Source organism: Capricornis sumatraensis, chromosome 2 (genome assembly GCF_032405125.1).
Source record: "Capricornis sumatraensis isolate serow.1 chromosome 2, serow.2, whole genome shotgun sequence".
NCBI lineage: Eukaryota > Metazoa > Chordata > Mammalia > Artiodactyla > Bovidae > Capricornis > Capricornis sumatraensis.
In genome coordinates, this window is record NC_091070.1 from 194899241 (window position 1) to 194914822 (window position 15582).

Here is a 15582-nt window from a genome sequence, read left to right on the forward strand (position 1 = left end):
TCTTCTCCAACACCACAGTTCAAAAGCATCAATTCTTTGGCACTCAGCTTTCTTCTTTGTCCAACTCTCACATCCATACATGACCACTGGAAAAACCACAGCCTTGACTAGATGGACCTTTGTTGGCAAAGTAATGTCTCTGCTTTTGAATATGCTGTCTGGGTTGGTCATAACTTTCCTTCCAAGGAGTAAGCGTCTTTTAATTTCATGGCTGCAATCACCATCTGCAGTGATTATGGAGCCCAGAAAAATAAAGTCAGCCACTGTTTCCCCATCTATTTGCCATGAAGTGATGGGACTGGATTCCATGATCTTAGTTTTCTTTTTTATTTTTGCTGCTAATGAAACTTTTATTTTAATGAGTCACAGTTAACATCCAAACCGTTGAACAATCTTCAGAGAAAACTGGAATGTGCAAAGCTGAGTTCACTTTAGATATCATCAATGGCTTCATCATCATCTCCAATGTCTTCAAACTGGATTTCATCATCATCTCCAGGGTCAAATGTTTCAGTTTTATTTATTTTAACATATTCTGGAAGCTTGCCATAAGCCTTCAGATTTCTAGCCTCATCTGCATTGTATTTTAAGATTACATCAGCTTTATTATCCTGGTAGTCCCGAAGACCAACCAATAGAATGTCTGAGGTATTTATCCAGACCTTCTTTCTCAGTTTCCCTCTGATGTGGCACAATCTCTTAACACCATCTAAACACATCGCTTCCAATCGTCCGTTTCCCAACATTTTGATTACTTGCCCATCTTCTTTGAACACTAGCTCTCTCTTTTCAGATTCATTCTCATTCTTGCCTCTGTGTCTGTTTTTACCTCCTTTACCTTTGTTCTTAGGCATGGCGGTGACAACACACTTGAGGCGTCTCCAACTTCTCTCCGGGTGGTGGCGGCGACTCCTCCGAAGGGAGACGCTTGAGATAGGGTGACACGAACTAACTGCGAGAGACTGGGTCGCCTCTGCGGGAGTCTAGTGATGGACGTCTTCCGAGATCCATCTTCACCGACGCTTCGCCGCAGCAAATGGCATCGCACCTGCTTGCGTCTGTTATCCCCACCTCCCAACGTCAGCAGGCCACATCCCTTCTGCTGATCTCAGTTTTCTGAATGTTGAGCTTTAAGCCAACTTTTTTACTCTCCTCTTTCGCTTTCATCAAGAGGCTTTTTAGTTCCTCTTCAGTTTCTGCTATAAGGGTGGTATCATCTGCATATTTGAGGTTATTGATATTTCTCCCAGCAATCTTGATTCCAGCTTGTGCTTCTTCCAGCCCAGCGTTTCTCATGATGTCAGCACATAACAGTCACTCAAATTTGCTGAATGAATCAACACCTCTTATACAGATTATTCTGAAATCATGGATGCTATTAGACCTCAATATCTCAAATGCTAGATGAGGGGTCATATTAAGGTTTAGAAATAGCACCAGTAGTTCCTCCAATGGAGATTCCCAGAACCTCCTAGACTATTTTTAGGCCTGTCTTTTCCTACTGTTCTGCCCTTTCTGAGTGAGCCCAAATGCTCTACAGAATTCAGGGCCATTTTAAAATGTCATTCCAGGCAACGTCTGGGTGGCTCAATTATGCTATCAAAACCTTAACAACCCCCGCCACTGCTAGCCTTTGAACAGGGTACATACATTAACCACAGCAGCCTTCTAGCTAGTAAAGCTGATGCCTGCTTTATTCCTCCAGAGTGGTAAGTTTTTGTGGCTATAAATAAGCTTACGAAGTTATAATTGACCCCACAGTTCTTGCTGGTAACTGCCCTCTCAGTTCAGAGAGGAAATTTAAATTCTGCTATGTGACCTTTTTTTGTAATACTGTTTTTATAATACTATTCAAAAATGGAAGGGTTTAAAATTGTACATCTAGCTGTAGTCTCAGATATGTTAAGTATATATATGCATATAAAGATGAAAAAGAAAGATATGACTAATAATAATTATTTCTGAGTAGTGGAGTTATGATTGAATATTAATATTTTTTCATATTTTATGTATACCCCTAACTTTCTGTAGAAGTTATACTGAGGGGGAAGTTGTTTTAAAAACAAAAGATGTTTCTCAATAAACAAATGGATAGTATGTGGTATTATCCACAGAATGGAATATTATACAGCAATAAAAGGAGTAAAGTTCTGATACACATTAAACATAGATAAATCCTGAAAACATGCTATGTGAGGTAAATCAGACATGAAAGGACAACTATTTTATGATTTCACTTACATGAAATACCTGTAACAGGCAAGTACAAAGAAAAAGTAGGTTAGAGAATATCAGAAGCTGGGAGAAAGAGGAATGAGGAATTATTACTTCTAATGGGTACAGAGTTTCTATTTGGGATTATGAAAAATTTTGGAAATAAGACAATGGTGTTGGTTGTAAAACACTGTGAGTATAATTAATGTCACTGAATTGTATACTTGAAAATGCTTAAAATGGAAATCTAATTCTGGACCTCTCCAGTGGACTGATGAGTCTCAACTTTAAAAAGCAACCTATATGATTCTGAATAAAAATGGTCCCAAGACCAATTCTGAGAACTATTAATGAAGCAAATATAGTAATGACAAAATTTTGTGGAAATAATGGTTTCAGTGAGGTGGAAAAGAAAAGGAGACACCAAAAGAAATAAGGACAAAACAAAGGAGGAGAAAGGACAAGAAGCAAAGCACAAAATTTTAAGGAGACGGCTGGCAAATGCTACAGAGTATCAGTGAAATGATGATGAAGAGGAAGCAGAATAACAGGTGAAATCATCCGTAAAAGAAAAAAGGGTAGGGGATTCCCTGGCAGTCCATATTAACAAACTGAGGAATAAAAAAGCACAGGACATCTCAATAGATGCTGAAAAAGCTCCTGATAAAATTCAACATACATTTACATTGAAAACCCTCCAGAATGTGGACATATAGGTGACTTACTGCAACATAATAAAGGTCACATATGATAAACATCATACTCAATGGTGAAAAGCTGAAATCATCTCCTGTAAAATCAGGAACAAGACAGAGATACTCACTCTCACCATTCTTATTCAACATAGTTTTGGAAGTCCCAGCCACAGCAATCAGAGAAGAAAAAGAAAAAAAAAAAGGAATCCAAAATGGGAAAAAAGTCATAAAACTGTCACTGTTTGCTGATGACATGACAGTAGTATTCAGAGAAAATCCTAAAGATGTCACTGAAAAATTACTAGAGCTCATCAATGAATTTGGTAAAGTTGCAGGATACAAAATTAATATATAGAAATCTGTTGCATTTCTATACACCAATATGAAATATCAGAAGAGAAATTAAGGAAACAATCCCATTTACTAACACATCAAAAAGAATAAAATACCTAGGAATAAACCTCCCTAGGGAGGCAAAAGATCTATACTCTAAAAACTATTATGATGCTAATGAAAGAAATTGAAGATGACACAAACAGATGGGAAGATATCACATTCTTGGATTGGGAGAGCCATAATTGTCAAAATGACCACATCACCCAAGGCAATCTATAGATTCAATACAATCCCTATCAAATTACCAATGGTATTTTTCATGGAGCTGGAACAAAAATTTTTTTAATTTGTATGGAAATACAAAAGATCCTGAATAGCCAAAACAATCTTGAGAAAGAAGAATGGAGCTGGAGGAATCAAGCTCCTTGACTTCAGACGACATTACAAAGCTACAGTAATCAAAACAGTTGATACTGGGTTTTCCCTGGTGGTCCAGTGGTTAAGAATCTGCCTCACAATGCAAGGGACACCAGTTTGATCCCTGGTCCAGGAAGATCCTACATGACACAGGGCAACTAAACCCATGTACCATAACTACTGAGCCCATACTCTGGAGCCCATGAGCTGCAACGACTGAGCCCATGCACCACAACTACTGAAGCCTGTGCACCTAGAGCCCATGCTCCACAGCAAGAGAAGCCACCACAGTGAGAAACCAGTGCACAGAAACTAGAGAGGAGCCCCTGCTCACTGCAGCTAGAGAAAGCCTACACATAGGAACAAAAACCCAGTGTAGCCATTTAAAAAACAAACAAACAAACAAACAAATAGCATGATACTAGCAAGAAAACAGACACAAAGATCAATGGAAGAGAAAAGGAAATCCAGAAATAAACCCATGCACTTATGGTTAATTAACCTATGACAAAGAAGGCAAAAATATACAATGGGAAAAAAGACAGTTTCTTCAGTAAGTGGTACTGGGAAAACCGGATATTGACATGTAAAAGAACACCATATACAAAAATAAACTCAAAATGAATTAAAGATCTAAATGTAAGACTGGATACAATATAACTCCTAGAGGAAAACACAAGTAGGACATTCTTCAACATAATTGCAGCATTATTTGTTTGGATCTGTCTCCTAGAATAATGGAAATAAAAATAAAAATAAACAAATGAGACCTAATTAAACTCAAAAACTTTTGCACAGCAAAGGAAACCATAAACAAAATGAAAAGGCAACCTACACAATGGGAGAAAATATTTGTAAATGATGTTACCAACAAGGGATGAGTTTCCAAAGTAAACAGCTCAATATCAAAACAAAACAAAAACCAAATAACCTAATCAACAAATGGACAGAAGACCTAAATAGACATTTCTTCAAAGAAGATATACAGATGGCCAGTAGGCACATGGAAAGATGCTCAATACTGCTAAATATTAGAGAAATACAAGTTAAAACTACAATGAGGTATCACCTCATAAGCCATCATTAAAAAGCCTACAAATAATAAATGCTGGAGAGGCTGTGGAGATAAAGGGAACCTTCCTACACGGTAGTATAAATTGATGCATCTCCTATGGAGAACAGTATAGAGCTTTCTCAAAAAACTAAAAATAGAGTTACCATATGATCCAGTAATCCCATTCCTGGACATATATCTGGACAAAAATTTGAAAAGATACATGCATCCCAATGTTCAGAGGAATACAATTTACCATAGTCAAGACATGGAAACAACCTAAATGTCCATCAACAGATGAACAGAGGAAGATGTGGAAGATACACACAATGGAATATTACTCAGCCATAAAAGGGATGAAATAATGCCATTTGCAGCAATATGGATAGACCAAGAAATGATCAAATTAAGTGAAGTAATTCAGTCATTTATATATATGACTGAATCACTTTGGTGTACTCTTGAAACTAAGACAACATTGTAAATTACTATAATTCAATTTTTTAAAATGGTTAAAAATTTTTAAATAGTTAAAAAATTTTTTTTAAATTTTAAATGGTTAAAAAAGGATTCACACATAGGGAACGGAAAAAAAGGTTAAAATGGAAGATTTTATGCTGTTTTTTCACATAAAAATGTGGAAAAACATAAAACCAAAGAGCAGGGTATCTGGGACTTCCCTTGTAGTCCTATTGTTAAGACTCCATGCTCCACTTAGGGGGCATGGGTTTGATTCCTGCTTAGTGAACTAAGATCCCACATGCTGGCAGCACGGCCAAAAAAAAAAGGCAAGATATCCAAAGAAACTAAGACTGCTATGTAATAATAAGGTGAATGGGACAGAGTGCTTTCCTTTAATTCTCCTGCATTCAGAGCTGTACACCCACTGGCACCTGACATTCTAGGTTGAAGGAAGAAGGAACCACAGTAAGGGTCAACCAGTAACTTTAGGAACTTTAAGTCCTTTTTCTGTACAAGTGGGTCAAGAAAAGGAAAATATGAACAGTAAAACTTTTGTGTACAATTACAAAATTTAAATTCCCAGTCCTAAGCTTTCTCCTGAGCTCTAGCTCTCTATGACTAACTTCTTGCTAAACAATTTCACCTAGAATAATCAGTATCTCTTACATTTAACAGGTCCCAAACAACCTGGGATGTCCATGGGAGTCAGCATGCTGTAGACTATAAATGATGAATAAACAGTTCCTGCTGTCAAGACTCTTGTAATCAAGAGACTACGGCGAACAGACTACTTGGTTAATAAGTAAGTAATCATACCCTACAATATGAGGTTGTAATAATAAACATATTCTAGCAGAGCAATTTAAGTTAAGGGGAGTGGAAGGACAGAGAAAGTGTTGATTATTATGCCTGGAAAAAAGGGAAGGTTTCATAGAGACAGAATATACCTTAGTTAAGGTAGAAGCTATCCCCTGAAGATAACAGTAAAATTCCATGAAGCAACTAAACCATCTGAACCAGAGAAGCAGATTTTTGGTGACATTTCTTACCAAATACATCTGATAAAATCAATTGTCTCTGAGAAAAGAAACAGATTCTACTTTTGATAGATTCATGTTATCATCAGGGTGACAATACCATCACTATATTCAATCAGATTACCAAATAAGAAGCACATCTAAGTATCTTCAACTGTCATAGAACATAAGAATTTTTCAGGAATTGAGTTCTGGATTATACTGTCAGAGTTCATATAGGCATTCCTTCCTAAAACCTGGTCAGTTAGTTGGCTTTTTTGTATGAAACAGTCTCTGGCACTCCCCTGCCCCTTTCTGACAGCTTTGGATTTCTGTCTTTGGTGACAGGTAAAAGAAATCTACATACAATTAAACTTATTACCTCAAATCAACAACTAATTAATACATAAAAGATCAGAGAAGTCCCTCTTAATTCAAACAGTCCTTTAGCTTTTACATATCTGAAGAGAACATAAATTAAGCATTAAGGAGAGGAAAAAATAATCACTAATACTGAAGGCCTAGAAAGTAAGATCAGAATTTTACTAAGCAAAAGTGCAATGAGTTTTTGAAACCCACCACTGATCTCTCTGTGCCCAAGCCACCAAATTGAGTACTTTCTACTGGTTTGATGTTTTGAAGGTCAAAGTATAGAAAACATAGTAATGTCATTTTTGTTTCACAGTGTTACCATTGCTATCTTCTCTTACCATTCCTATCTGCTCTTTTCAAAAGTTTTTATCTACTTTCCTTAAACTGCCAAAACCCTAAAAGATAGTATATTCCAGAGTTTAGCACTTTGAAAAATTTCAAAACAGCCCAAGCTGTAATTAATGTGTTTATTCTAAGACATATATATTTTTTCCTATTTTAATGTTTCTGAAAACTGCATGTTTTCATGTATACATTTAAGGTAGTAGTTTCTTTTTTCTTCCAAGAAGCTGTTTTTAAAGTTTTTAAAGTATGTCTCATCATTTTCTTGAAAAAAAAAATACTTTAATTATAGTAACACAAATGTAATGTTTGAGGCAAACCAGATTATATGCAGTATACTAGATATGCCTAAATAAAATTATTTTATATCTGCAAAGTGTTATATAAAGTACAAATATCTTGGTTCTCAAAAAATCAATTTCAGAAAGAGGGAACGAAGGAAAAAAGTAAAACTTCCCATTTTAGGCTCAAACATTCGGAAATTTTATAGCTGTTACTTCATGTTGTTAATTTTCTTTATGTGTATTTTCTCTGTATGACTAGTGAGGACTGGAAGACGTCACTTATGTACCCATACAGAGGTAGGGGTGCAATAAGAGTGTGTACATGTCTACTGTTGCTATTGTTGTTTAGTTGTCCAGCTGTGTCTGACTCTTTGTGACCCCAGGGACTGCAGCACACCAGGCCTCCCTGAACCTCACTATCTCCGTAAGTTTGTCCAAGTTCATGTCCATTGCATCAGTATACGCCTATATGTACCATTAATTTTTTGTGCAACATTTTGGAGCTATGACTCCCCAAACAGAATTGCATTGGCAACAGCAACAAAAATGAATTAACAATATAGCTTTATATATGCTGTAATAAAATTAAATACAGGGCATTATGGAGGTACATAGGAAAGGCATCTAACCTCTCTTTGCATCTGTATGTGTGCTACCAGAAAGACTTATAGGACAAAATAACACCTACATTAATACCTGAAAAGGAGAAAAAGCAATGTCCTTAGAAATACTTTTGGGAATTTCATTTATCCATGATGGTGTAAGTAATGAATTCTGCATGGCAGGTACTCAATAATACAGGATAAGGCAGGTACTGTCCCTTTCTTTGGTGGGACTTTGGAAGAATGGAGAGGAAGGAGGGGCAGGAGGAGAGGAAAAGGTCAAGAGTAGGCCTAAGTGTAACTAATAAGACCAAAGCAAGATGAATCAATGAATAAAATGAACTCTGGTTTTGACATACTTAGCTCAAACCTGGAATTCAACACGTACCAGCTATGTGATCTTGAGCAGGTACCTGACTCTCTTAAGTCTCAACTTCCTTATCTGTAACCAACAATGACTAATTCAAAGAGATACTGTGGAGCTAAAATGCATAATACATATTTTGTTTATCTGGCTAGCTGACTAGTTTCCCTACTAGATGTTAGGCTTTAAAGGACAGAGACTATGAATAACATCTTATGCACCACTGCCTAGCAAAATGCTTGGCATATAGCAGATATTCACTACCATTAAATATTCAGTATGAGAGTTTGAACTACAAAAGTACTATGACCTCAGCACAGCATTATAATTAGGTTTGATTACATGCTGAAGAGATCAAAGACTACTGACTGGTTTGTTATTTCACTGTAAAACACTAAAAGTTTTATTAATTATAAGGGCGAGAGAGTTCTCCAAATCTGAACAAAATCAAACATTTAGAAAAGCATGCCCTTGGAGATAAAATCTATACTTTAAGGAGGAAAATAAAATCTTTTCCTCTCTCTAAAGAAGTGTTTTCAACAAAGGGTGATTTGCCCCCCAAAGGACCTGCATCAAAGTCTGGAGACATTTTTGGCTGTCTTAACTGAAAATCTAGTAGGGAGACTCCAAGAATACCGCCAAATATCCTAGAATGCACAGGACAGTTTTCACAGTAAAGAATTATTTGGTTCAAAGTGTCAATAGTGTTGAGGTTGAGTGGGGAGGGGTTGGAGTTGGAACAGTAGAAAGATAGGCAAAGATATAAGACTTCCTAAACACTTATTAGTAGGTTAGGTTTAATATTATCAGAGTTCATGTCCATTATTGCCACTTATTCTTTTTTTTTTTAAATGAAGCTGTAATTTTTAAAGAGAAGCTTAGATTTGCTTTTTCTCAAATATGTCCTAGATAGAGAATGATCTTTCTGAAAATTATTTTAGGTCAATGAAAATATATGAAAACTTTTAATAGCTCAGGGGAAAAAAAGGCATTTTAAATACTTAATTTCAAGACTTGCAAATGAAGTTTTAATACTTATCAGGGTAAGAATGCACAGCCATATCTAGCTATAAGGAGAAAAGATACATGTGACTTACCTTCCCTACTATTTTATCAGTATGTTAATTTTGAAAGTACAAAGCAGATTTAAACAATGTATTTATTTGTTCATATATCATGGAAGGAACATGTGGCACTTTGCCATTTCACTGCCTTTTCTTTGTTACTCTTCTATTTCTTTAATAGTGATCATTACCTCTACATTGCTTCTGATCTACGTTTTACAGCACATGTGCGTTAATAATCTACTAAAACTTGTGAGGCAGTACTACATCTGGTAATGATGTAATGAAATCTGATAGTAGTAAAAATTTAAACACTGGTTACTATCAGAAATGGAATCATCAGGTCGAAGTAGATCTAGATGGTAACAGATCACAAATAGTTCGTGTTATTAAAATTTTTCTTGCATAAATCAATCTTTGGCTTCCGATCTGAGAAAAGTAGTATCATCAAAATAATTTTAGAATTAAATTAATAGTTTTTGAAAGTGGCCTAATAAGAAATGCAATTCATGTAAAGCTACTGCAAGAGCTTTCTGAGTAATAATTTGAGAGACTGTGAAGAGCAGAAAGGTACTCTTATGGGAAAAAAGTCCACCTTATTGGAAGAAATCTTTGGGTTTCCTTATTTCTGTATTATTAGAAAAAAAATCTTATTTTACATTAGAATTAAAGAGTAGGTCCATAATTTTGTCATATATGCAAATATTGGGTTGGCAAAAAAATTCGTACAGGTTTTCTGGTAAGATAGTATGGAAAAACCTGAATGAACTTTTTGGCTAACCCAGTACTTTGAGTCTGAAAAGTATAATGAATTCCTTAACCATCTAATAAAAGCATTTTTTTGACAATCCAATTTCATACAGTAGGCAAATTCAATAGCTCCAGTCCTTCAAAAAGAGAGTTTCAGATTCATTTAAGCTGATACGTTACATTTGAAAGTCTGGATAATCATTTGTGAATGTTCTGTTTATCCACATAACAATTTACAAAGTGATCATACCTCTTCAATACCAGCTATATTATTCACAGCCAGTTTTTTGAGAGAACTCTGAAGTTTTTTGTCATCAGCTGTAGCTGTTCTATGTACCACCTTCTTCTTTCTACGAGCTGTACCCTGAAAGATACCCAAACAAAAGTGTTAGCATGCCATGCATTTGATAACTGTAATCACTTGTCTTCCTCTCCATAATATTCTTCCTAAAACTCACAGAAAAAACTGCAGACTTAATAGTAATGGTTAATTAGACTTCTCATAGTCACAGAGTTGTGACTGTCAGCCTAACTCAGATTTTTGAAGGTTAGTTTCGAGCCAATTATTCTTATTCTTTCCAATATCTAGCCTGTGTCATTTTAATACATTGTTTCAAAAGTTTTCTAACAAAAAATAATTTTTTAACTTGAAAATAACCTGAAGTGCGCTTTACTTCAAATTTCCAACAAATAAGGAAAAGTTTTTTATACTATCTACCACCCTCTAAAGATATTCTGAAACTTTGGAGATTACGACATAACAGGTAAATGCCTATTATGAGTGTTCTAGAGTCCTAGAACCTAGGAATGAAAAAGATCAAGTTCTTACTTCAAGGAGCATACATTACAATGGGAAGGAAAAGTCAATATATAAACAGATTAGATTATTTAAACAGGATTAGCAACAAGAATATTGGGTGGAGGCAAAGCACTACTTTATTAGAATGCTCAGGGAAGATCCCTCTGAAGAGGTGGCATACAAGCTGAGAATCATGAAAAGATTTAGGGGAAGAGTGATCCAAGAAAAATGAAACAAGAGTCAACCTGTCATTTCTAGACAGAGCAGACCAGTATGACTAGAATAAATAATGGGAAAGGTAAAGGAAAATAAAATCAGAAAGATTGGTAAGGGCCTGCTAATGTGCTATGAGCAGGAACTAGACTTTATATCAACTGCAATAGGAAGCTACTGGAAAGTTTTAAGCATGAGAATGGTTTGGATCTGATTTATGATTCTAAAAGATGACTGAGGTTGCTGTGGAAAATGAACTATAATGAGATCAATCAGGAAGCTACTGTAGAAGTCCTGACAAGAGATGAGGGCTGTGGCAGTGGAGATAAGGAGAGCTAAGATGGTCAGAAGAACCAAAAGGATTTGCTGATGGACTAAATATGGGATATGAGGGAAAAAAGGAATCTAGAATGATGTTTAGAATTTTGACCTGAGCAAATGAAAATTATACTATTTACCGAGATAGGAAAACTTCATTTCTAAATGGATATTTTGAAACTCTAAGTAATTTTTTCCATTGAAAAACTATTTAAGACAATGAATTAAACTCCTAAGCCAATTTAAATAAATGTAACCTAAAGCAGAGCTGAAGCACTACAAACAGTAGCCTGTATCTCGAAAGCTAAATCTTTCTGAGACTTGCCAAGAGTAAAAAGAAAGGAAAGGAGATTTTAATCTCTGGGTAGCTTCTGTAGTATTACTCAGGAAATCAGCCTTATAAAGGGTAGGCAGGAGACTTAGTCTTAGAAACTCCGGTGGGAGTGAAAGAGAGCCCCGTGAGTAGAAGCAGAGGTTGTAATGAAATCTAGTTAAAGGATGGACTAAGAGAGACTATTAAGATAGATGGCCATTAATTTGTCAAGTGTTCCTGATTCAACTGCTTGCTGGTTACAACTCAAATGATCCTTAAAATCAACTTGTCTAGAAGCTCATCAGTCCACCAAACTATTCTTCCTATACTTCCTAATTTTCGTAGCTCTAAAACCAGAAATTTGGAGGCCATCCTAGACTCCTTTCTCACCTCTGTCCCCCACATCATTAAGTTGTGTCATATACAAACCCTAAATTTGTGTCCCACATACTACTACAAGGTGTAGCTTCTCCTCTGTGCCAAACTTGTTTTTTCATTTTCCACAATGCCAGCAGCTATCTTTTAAAATCACTGTTACTGTTTTTTCTTCAATTCTTCAGTAATTGACCTTGCATATGGGATAAAATCCTAATCTCCTTAGTATGACAAACAAAACTATGATCTGACTCTAAACTCTGAAAGTGAAAAGTGAAAGTGAAGTTGCTCAGTCTTGTCCGACTCTTTGCGACCCCGTGGACTGTAGCCCACCAGGCTCCTCCATCCACGGGATTCTCCAGGCAAGAATACTTGAGTGGGTTGCCATTTCCTTCTCCAGGGGATCTTCCCGACCCAGGGATCGAACCCAGGTCTCCCGCATTGGAGGCAGACGCTTTAACCTCTGAGCCACCAGTAGTAACAAATCAAAGCAAGCCATTCCACTAAGCATCATGCCATCCACTAAGCATCTTGGCATCCCATAAGCCTTTGCATGTGTGAGAATGACAATCTCACCCTTCACCCTATCTACTTGTTCTCATACCTGTTGTTTATTCTTCAAATCTCTGCTCAGTGATGACTTCCTTGACTCACGTGCACCTTATACTTCATTTTAATATTTACTATTCTATAGTGTAATTGTGAGTGCATCTCCCTTCCAAGCTGAACTGTGTCAAGAGCAGGAAACTTTGACTTATTTATCTACTGTATGCTTGGCACATTAGCAGTTGCTCAATAAACTAGCTGAATGACTGTGCCAACCTTCTGGCTTAAAAAATACTACAGTGAAGTGCTCTATCAAGCTCTTCAAGGTATATTCCCTGTTTCTTGAATATTCCTAACTTTTGCACTGATATATTACATTACTTGCTGCTACAATGTGACTAGTACTTTGGTTACATGAATTTGTTACTATGAGTCTGGAGTCAGATAACTGTATTACTAGGAAAGAAGGCTTGCCTAGAAAATCTCGTGGACGGAGAAGCCTGGTAGGCTGCAGTCCATGGGGTTGCTAAGAGTCAGACACAACTGAGCGGCTTCCCTTTCACTTTCCACTTTCATGCACGGGAGAAGGAAATGGCAACCCACTCCAGTGTTCTTGCCTGCAGAATCCCAGGGACGGGGGAGCCTGATGGGCTGCCATCTATGGGGTCACACAGAGTAGGACACGACTGAAGCGACTTAGCAGGAAAGAAGAAGAAAGTATTAATACTAGTTGTTTCTTCCCTTCCCCCTCTCCTTTTCCTATCCCCAGGAGCTATAGTTATTATCAAAGTAAATGACACAGTGGGGCTGCTACATATTGTCCCACCTATCCCCTCCCTAGGTCTGAGGTAAACACTATTCTTGCTTTTCCTTTGACAAAAATTGTATTGAGCAGAGATAAAGGTAGAATATTCTCCTTGAACCCAGGGTTGGAACTAAAGGGAATCAAAGATTTTCAGTGATCAGAACTAACTCTCCCTTAAGTTTCAAAGGACATGGAATAAGAATGCTCACGTTCACATTCACCAACACAGAAAAACAAGTAGGAATTTGGGAAGAAAACCTAGCAATGAACAAATGTACCATCAGCTTTTGCATCTCCCATTGTAAACCTAACTGAAGCAGTAGGGGTATCCAGTCAAGATAAGGTAACCTCAGTATCCAGGAATATCTGAGGGTGGGTCTAACATAATAACAGCTGTCTTTTAATAAGTGTCTAGTCTATGCCAGACACTGTTTGAGGTGCTTTATAAGTATTACTCTAATATTTAGAAGCATCTTATGTAGGATCATTTTTATTTTACAGATGCAAAAATGGAAGTTTAACAAGACTGAATAACTTGTTCATATCATTTAACCACCAGAATGTTAAAAGATCTCAAAGGTGGCTATTTCAATTGCACCCATCAGAGAGATATCTTCTAATTACCTATTTTAGATCTAGACAAGTTATTTTCAAATTGGAATGTGGTTTAATACTGATTAATTAAAAAAATTCTAGATCTTCAATGACCACAAATCCAAAATAATAATACTATCTGGTAATAACACATTCTCCTATCAATTTTTCTTATGCCACACTCACCTTGCCCCCTATCCGGACCTGAGCCTGAAGTTTGGCTAACTTTTCTTGATTCATGCTGTTGGTAAATCTAGGGGGGGAAAAATAAATTTGTTAAAGTCACTGTTTTATTTACCAAAACAAAATAACTGTTTATACAACAGTACCTACTGGTTCATTGAACCTGTAATATGCACCACCACCATGATAATATTGTCTATATTTTTTTAAATATTAATCACTTTTTCTAGCTTCATAAGTCAGACAGCAAAAGAACAAAAATTAAGTAATACCAAGAGGGAGCTGTATATACGAACAGAAAATAGAACTGAGATTTAAAGTTACTTATTTGAAGATCCCTCCTTAAAAGTGTAATTCGGTACTTTGGTACTCAATAAAACCTAACCAATTCTAAAATCTCTGTAGGTACACCAGTTTCTTCCCCAAAGATTTTTACAGAATAGAGCTGTTAGCAAATTACCACAACTTTTTCTCTCAAATCATATTCTGTATAATTTTTTTAAATCATAGATAAAGACAAAAGAAAGAAAAATCTGGACAAAGAAAAAAATTCAGTAGTCTCTCTAGCTGTCAAGATATGAGGCAGTCATGGCATCCTATATTCCAGGTTAGTTGGTATGTTAATAACAGGAAAAGAGAACCAGATTTTCAGACATTCAGTGCTTCTGCAGCACTTTCCACAGAGTTCATTCAACACCTTGCACTAACATAGTATGTCATAACTGTCAAGATAGTCTTGCACATAAGGAAAAATGCCTTCTTGCACAATTTGACAAAAACCTCTCTCTGCTACATTAATATGAAATTTTGCACGGAAGAGGAGAATCTTAAAAGTAAACTTTTAAAGGCTAATCTTGATTTTGAAAACTCTAAGTTCATTATAAAGTCAAGAATCCTAGTCTGGTCAGCCCTTTCCTACTAAGGAAAAAAAAGTTCTTCAGTTTATAATGGGTCAAAACATTCCACACTATATAAACAAATAAAAACCAATGTTAGAAGTCTTATTTTACTTGTTCTTAGATCAACAGATCACTATTGAGATACAGCAGAGGGAATAAAGGGTAAGGCTGTCAAAACTTTTTGGTTGATTCTCTAAACTCCTTATAAACATCATCCAGATGAAAAAAGATATTGTTTTCTTCATTTCAGAGATGAAAGAATCAAAGATTATATAAGTACTAATCATTCTGTATTCTGACATTGTACTTAAGATACAAACCTGTGTATCTCTCTGCTTTAAGGGCAAAGTCCAGTTCCTAAATAACATTTAGAATTTACAGTTCTTCAATCTTTACTCATCACTGTATCACAATGCTCAAGCAGCTAAAAAAATTCTTTTATAGGAGTAAGTGTGAATAGAGTACAAAATCAAAAGGCTTAAGTGTGTGGCAATCTCAACTTAAATCTGACACTGACACGCAAATCTGACACTGACTTAAATCTGCTGATGTAAATCCCAATCTC

General features: G+C 36.1%; 2 protein-coding genes across 4 annotated transcripts in view; both read right to left on the reverse strand.

The window, feature by feature from the left end:
• Positions 1 to 15582, reverse strand: part of BTF3L4 (basic transcription factor 3 like 4) — a 28551-nt gene that overhangs the window by 11056 nt on the left and 1913 nt on the right. For 2 of the 3 annotated variants that reach the window (XR_011144412.1, XM_068964111.1), the window contains exons 2-3: positions 14122 to 14188; positions 10223 to 10336 (exon numbers count right to left, since the gene is read on the reverse strand). Coding sequence is in view for 1 of the 3 variants with exons in the window: in XM_068964111.1 (XP_068820212.1) it covers positions 10223 to 10336; positions 14122 to 14175 (168 nt within the window). In the remaining 2 variants the exon portion in view is untranslated. The remainder of the gene's footprint in view (positions 1 to 10222; positions 10337 to 14121; positions 14189 to 15582) is intronic. The other variant, XR_011144413.1, reaches the window with a different exon arrangement.
• On the reverse strand, positions 432 to 854 carry LOC138073639 (eukaryotic translation initiation factor 1A, X-chromosomal-like). Its single transcript, XM_068965475.1, has 2 exons — positions 663 to 854; positions 432 to 611 (listed from the first exon to the last, which is right to left on the reverse strand). The coding sequence occupies exons 1-2, from the start codon at positions 852 to 854 to the stop codon at positions 432 to 434; spliced, it is 372 nt and encodes a 123-aa protein (XP_068821576.1).

Excerpts from the sequence above, each read along its gene's own strand:
- LOC138073639 (XM_068965475.1), bottom strand. The coding sequence starts at position 854 with ATGCCTAAGAACAAAGGTAAAGGAGGTAAAAACAGACACAGAGGCAAG. Across the intron at positions 612-662 it reads GAGGGAAACTGAGAAAGAAG|GATAATAAAGCTGATGTAAT; the intron begins GTCTGGATAAAT and ends CGGGACTACCAG.